Consider the following 5,470-nt stretch of genomic DNA (forward strand, 5'->3'; position numbering starts at 1 on the left):
GGGGGGGAGGGCATGAAGTGGGGTGCAGACCCCCCCCAACACACCTTCTCCTCCTCCTCCTCCTCCTCGGAGGGTCTGCACCCCGCATCCCTCCCTGCCTCCCCCCCAGCCCCCGCCACCAACAACCCCGCTCCTCTCTCCCCGCAGAGCACCAGCACGCTCGCTACAACCCGCTGCGGGACGACTGGGTGCTGGTGTCGGCACACCGGGTGAAGCGCCCCTGGCAGGGGCAGCTGGAGAAGCCCCCCTCCGAGGATGTGCCCCGCTGGGACCCCAACAACCCCCTCTGCCCCGGGGCCACCCGGGCCAACGGCGAGGTACCACCCAGCACCCAGGCGCCTGGGGCTCCCCCGCACACTGCTCCGTCCCCCCACCCCCCACCTCCCTGATCCCGTCTTTTCACCCCCGCAGGTGAACCCCCAGTACGAGGGCACCTTTGTCTTCCCAAATGACTTCCCCGCGCTGCAGCCCGATGCTCCCGAGCCTGGTAACATCTGAGAGGAAAGCAAGCTGCTGGGGACCCCCAGGCTCGGGTCCTGGGGGGGGTTGCAAGGTGGCCTGGGGAGGCATGGATGCTGTGCCAGCACCCTCTGCCTCCTCGCTCTCTGTCCTTCCCCAGGTGACAGCGATCACCCCTTGTTTCGAGCTGCAGCAGCCCGGGGTGTGTGGTAAGTACCTCCATGGCTCTGGAGGGTCTGGGCCACGTTGGCGGCCAGGACCCATGGGATGAAGCTGGGTTGAACCTGCTCCCCTGCTTGTGGTCCCTGTTCTGTGCACATCAGCTCTGTTTTGGGGGTCTTATCCTTGTTCCCTGTTCCACTGCACCTGGCAGGGCCATGGGGGTCCCCGGGGACACCCCACAGCCCCGACAACAGTTGTCTCCTCCACAGCAAGGTGATGTGCTTCCACCCCTGGTCGGACCTGACGCTGCCCCTCATGTCCCTGGCGGAGATCCGGGCTGTCATCGATGCGTGGGCAGAGCTGGCGGCCGAGCTGGGTGCTTCCTACCCTTGGGTGCAGGTCCGGGGCTGGTGGGGCTGCTCTTCTCTCCCTGCCCCAGGGGTTTTGGGTGGAGTTGGGGGGGGGCAGGGCTGCGTGCTCTGGCAGCACCCAGGGTTGGGACCATCCTGGTCACGTGTGGGTCCCCTGTCCCCACCTCATGCCCCGCTGAGCCTTTCCAGGTGGTTGTGAGGCTCTGCTCTCCTGTGGGATGCTTTCTTGGTGTGCTGGGGGCACCATGGTAGCCCACAGCAAGGAACCCGGGGCTGGACCTTGCTGACTGCACCTCTTCCTCCGTAGATCTTCGAGAACAAGGGGGCAATGATGGGCTGCTCCAACCCGCATCCCCACTGCCAGGTGAGGCTGTCCCACCCGTGACCTGGCTCTAACCATGTGTCCCTGTGGGTGACCCTACAACAACACACCCGGGGGGGACAATGTGAACGGGAATGCCCCCACCCTGGTCCCAAATCTTTCTGCCGAGAAGAGCCCCTCATGCCTGTCCTGTCACCTTCCCCTGGGGGAGACTGTCCCTTGTGGCTGCCACACGTTGGACTCTCCACCTGGTGGCAGCACGGTCCTGCACATGGGCTGCATGGCTGGGGCACCCCCGAAAATGATGGGTAGAGGTAACCCAGCCCCATGTGTCCCCCCCAACCCCAGGTGTGGGCCAGCAGCTTCCTCCCCAACGAGGCGTGCCTAGAGGACCGGACGCAGCGGCAGCACCTGAGCCAGCACGGTGTGCCCATGCTGGTGGAGTACGCTGAGCAGGAGGCTCGCCGGAAGGTGAGGACGTGCTTGTTGTCCATGTCCCCTTTCCTGGGAGATGGATATGCAGGGCCCCTGGGAGCGCCCATCCCCTGGGCGTCAGGGCTGTGGGCATCCCCATTGAGCACCCTGTCCTGCAGGAGCGCCTGGTTGTGGAGAACGCGGACTGGATAGTCGTGGTGCCCTACTGGGCCACCTGGCCCTACCAGACCCTGCTGCTACCCCGCCGCCACATCTGCCGCCTCCAGGACCTCCGTGACAGCGAGAGGGACAGTGAGTGGCTCCGCACCCCATCAGTCCCCATCCCGCATCCTTTGGGGTCGGCTTTCCTGGTGGCAGCCTTGCTGGTCCTGGGGGGTCTGTGTCCCCTCGGAGTGTGGGGCTTCCAGGCTCAGCTTGTGGGGGGACTGTCACCCCTGTTACGCCAGAACAAGCACTGGGTGTCCAGGCACAGGCAGTACTGGTGGGGGGAATAATGTCCCAGTGCTCACAGGTGACAGGACTAGAGTAAAATGGCCTCAAGTTGCGCCTGGGGTGCTTCAGGTTGGATATTAGGAAAAATTTTTACATGGAAAAGGTTATCCAGCATTGGAATGGGCTGCCCAGGGAAGATGTTGGGGCACCATCCCTGGAGGTGTTCAAAAGACAGGTTGACATGGTGCTGGGGGGCATGGTTTAATGATGTGTTTTTTTTTTGTCAGAGTTAGTTTAATGGTTGGACTAGATGATCTTAAAGGTCCCTTCCAACCTAGATGATTCTATGATTCCTTTTTGGGGTGATGAAGCACATGGCGCCCCATATTTTTGGGGTGTTACCTGATGAGGAGTGGGGGCTGTCTGTGTGTCTGGGGAGGGAGGGAACTGCCAAGCGCATCCCTTCTGCCTGTCATTGATGTCCGCCAGGGGAGGGGTGTTGGGGGTGACACCCCCCCAGGCCCAGGGGGCTGGCCAGCTCGGGGTGTGACTCCCTGGCTCTCCCCTGCAGGCCTGGCCTCCATCATGCAGAGACTGCTCATCAAGTACGACAACCTCTTTGAAATCTCCTTCCCCTACTCCATGGGCTGGCATGGTGAGTGGCGTGAGGGGGGACCTCCGCAACCCTCTTATCCGTGTCACATCCCCTCCTGGGGGCTCATGCAGTGGTTGCACCCCCGTCAGGAGCCCCCACGGGCCCCTACCTGGAGAAGGACTGTGGACACTGGCAGCTCCATGCCCACTACTACCCCCCGCTGCTCCGCTCCGCCACCGTCCGCAAGTTCATGGTGGGCTACGAGATGCTGGCGCAGGCCCAGCGGGACCTCACCCCGGAGCAGGTGAGGACAGCTTGTGGGGGGGTGTTTGTGGGGACCCAGGGGGTCCTGTGCGAGGGCCATCCCTGGGACCATCCGCTGGCTGCCCCTCGTGCTGTACCTTGCAGGCAGCTGAGCGCCTGAGGAGCCTCCCAGAGGTGCACTACAAGCAGAGGTCCAAGGAGATGTGATGGGGAGCGGTGGAGCTGGCTCTCTTGACTGTGCTGGGTGAGGTCCAGGGAGAGGAGTCAGCTGGGGGGGTGGCGAGAGCTGAGGCCTGGGAACTCATGTCACTTGTGAGCCCGCTGTTCTCTCAGCTTCTCCTGAGCCTCGTCATTAATTGGCCCTGGCTGGGGACTAGTTTTGCCTGTTCAGGTATCCCAACCCTAATCCTGTGGTATCCTTGTGCAGGTGGTGCGGTGCCTTCTGTCTCCTTCCCCTTCCCAGACTGTGTCATCCACCTCCGCAGCGTGCTCCTACCACCACTAAAGGGCTTACCATTCTCACCAGTCCCGTCTTACTGGTGGGACTGGGAGTGCTGCCTGGACCGTGGAGGGGCACAGCCTCCCTGAGAAATAAAATCTGGAAGCAAAGTGCCTGTGCCCTCGTGGCTCTCGGCCCTGGATGGGAGGTTTGGGGTCTCTGCTGAGGACCCCCAGCTGGTGTGGGGGGATAACCCCGGGGTGTGCTGGCAGCCCCGTGCTGCTTGCTGCTGTCCCTGCCTCTGCGTTGCCTCCTCTTCCTCCCTGGGGGGAGCTCTGAGCCCGTCTCTGAGCACTGCAGGCTCAGGGAGGAATGGGAAGCAGGGAGGAGTTGATGCTGCCTGAGCCTTAGCCGGCTCCTGGGAGAGGGCTGAGGCCTGGCAAACTCACTGCGTGGAGGCTGGGGATGCCTGACCATGGCTCACACCACTGCTCTTCTTCCTCCTCCCTGCCTGAGGCTGGTGGGCTGCAGCCCTCATCCTGCCTGCTGTGGGTAGGGGGGCTGCCAGGATGCAAGAAGGGGCTGGCTCATCACTAGCCCAGGGGCTTCCAGGGGGTCCAGCTCTGCTCATGGTGCTGCTGACTCCTTTCCCCTTCCCTGTGCCCACCCGTGGGGTGGGACAGCAACAGACCAGTCCGCTGTGCTGAGCTGAGGGATGCTGGAACCAGCTCTGTCCTCTCCCTCACTGCATCCCCTTCCCCTACGGAAGCCTTGGGGCCGTGCAGGGGTAGATCTTGGACAGTGATGCCCCACAGCTGACGTGGGGGGATGCCCAGAGCCATCTGCCATCACTGTCGTTGCACAAAGAGTTTTTATTTGTCACTGAAGAGTCATTCTCATAACTCCTTAATGAGGCCCCTGTCCTTGTCAAGTCTGTGAGTGGGCTCCTGGGGGCTAGAAAAACCTTGCCAGGAGACAAATGCTCTCCTCCTACCTACATGACAGCAGTTTGTGGGGAGGGCTGTGCCCCCCCTGCCCCATCTGTGGATTGCTCCCCCATCCCTACCCATTGGGGCAGGGAGAAGTGCTCAGCCAGCGTGAGGCTCAGAACCAGGCTGGATAGAGCTCTTCTGCATGCTGGCCCTCCCTAATCAACTCATGCCAGAGTCCACAAGCCATCCCACCACCCAACTTCAGGTTCCCACGTGTTCTGGGGAGGAGGCAGTGGGTTTTGGAGTGACCCTTGAGTTTGGAGCCATCATTGTACACAGCATCCCCCCTACATGGCATGGTGGGGGGTGGCCAGCTCAGAGTCTGGCCCCTTCCAAGCTGATTTCTTCCTTCGTGGGACAATCAGTGTCCACCTGGGCTCTGTGGCCATCCCCATCACAGCCCCCATCCCTCCTCATGGCAACAAGTGCCTTCACACCAACCTCCGGACTTCCCCCGCTCTTCCCCAAGGGCCCTGGCAAAGCGGCAACAAATTGGCTTAAATGCGGGAATCCAGATTGGGGTAATTAGCCGCTGAACCGGTTGTAACGAAGCTAGTCATCTCCCTGCACGCGCAGTTAGCTCTGATTTAATAGCCCACCGGCTCCCAGCCTGGGCTGTAGCACCTCGGCCCGGGGCCGTAAATGAAACTCGCAGTAAAGTCAAGCGGTATTAAACTTTACAGTCGCCGTTCTTTAAAAATGAGGCTCTCTCCCTCATAAATCAGAGCAAGTGGGATTGTAAATATCGAGGCAGGATCCATATTGCTTAATTAAACAGCGCCTAATGAACAGCCTGTTTGTTGTGTTGTGATTTAGGATGGAGGCTGGGGAAGCGGCGCGTGCCGAGGAGCCCTGATGCCCATGCCGGGATGCCCTCCCCAGCAGGGAGCTGGAGCTGGAGTTTAGCTGCTGCCAAAATAGCTCAGAGACAGCCTGAGTATTACTTTTTTTTTTTTTTTTTTTTTTTTTTTTAATAAGAATTAATTCCCCCCCCCCCAA

The 5,470-nt window shown here is 61.1% G+C and overlaps 1 protein-coding gene across 1 annotated transcript; it reads left to right on the forward strand.

The window, feature by feature from the left end:
* Positions 1 to 503: 503 nt before the first annotated feature.
* Positions 504 to 5,262, forward strand: GALT (galactose-1-phosphate uridylyltransferase). The gene is made up of 9 exons (XM_014952462.1): positions 504 to 668; positions 891 to 1,020; positions 1,300 to 1,356; positions 1,663 to 1,785; positions 1,908 to 2,040; positions 2,753 to 2,836; positions 2,926 to 3,080; positions 3,185 to 3,284; positions 3,468 to 5,262. Exons 2-8 carry the CDS (start codon positions 898 to 900, stop codon positions 3,245 to 3,247), a joined length of 738 nt encoding a protein of 245 aa, XP_014807948.1. The 5' UTR covers positions 504 to 668; positions 891 to 897; the 3' UTR covers positions 3,248 to 3,284; positions 3,468 to 5,262.
* Positions 5,263 to 5,470: the final 208 nt, after the last annotated feature.

Source organism: Calidris pugnax, unplaced genomic scaffold (genome assembly GCF_001431845.1).
Source record: "Calidris pugnax isolate Ruff unplaced genomic scaffold, ASM143184v1 scaffold220, whole genome shotgun sequence".
Lineage (NCBI taxonomy): Eukaryota > Metazoa > Chordata > Aves > Charadriiformes > Scolopacidae > Calidris > Calidris pugnax.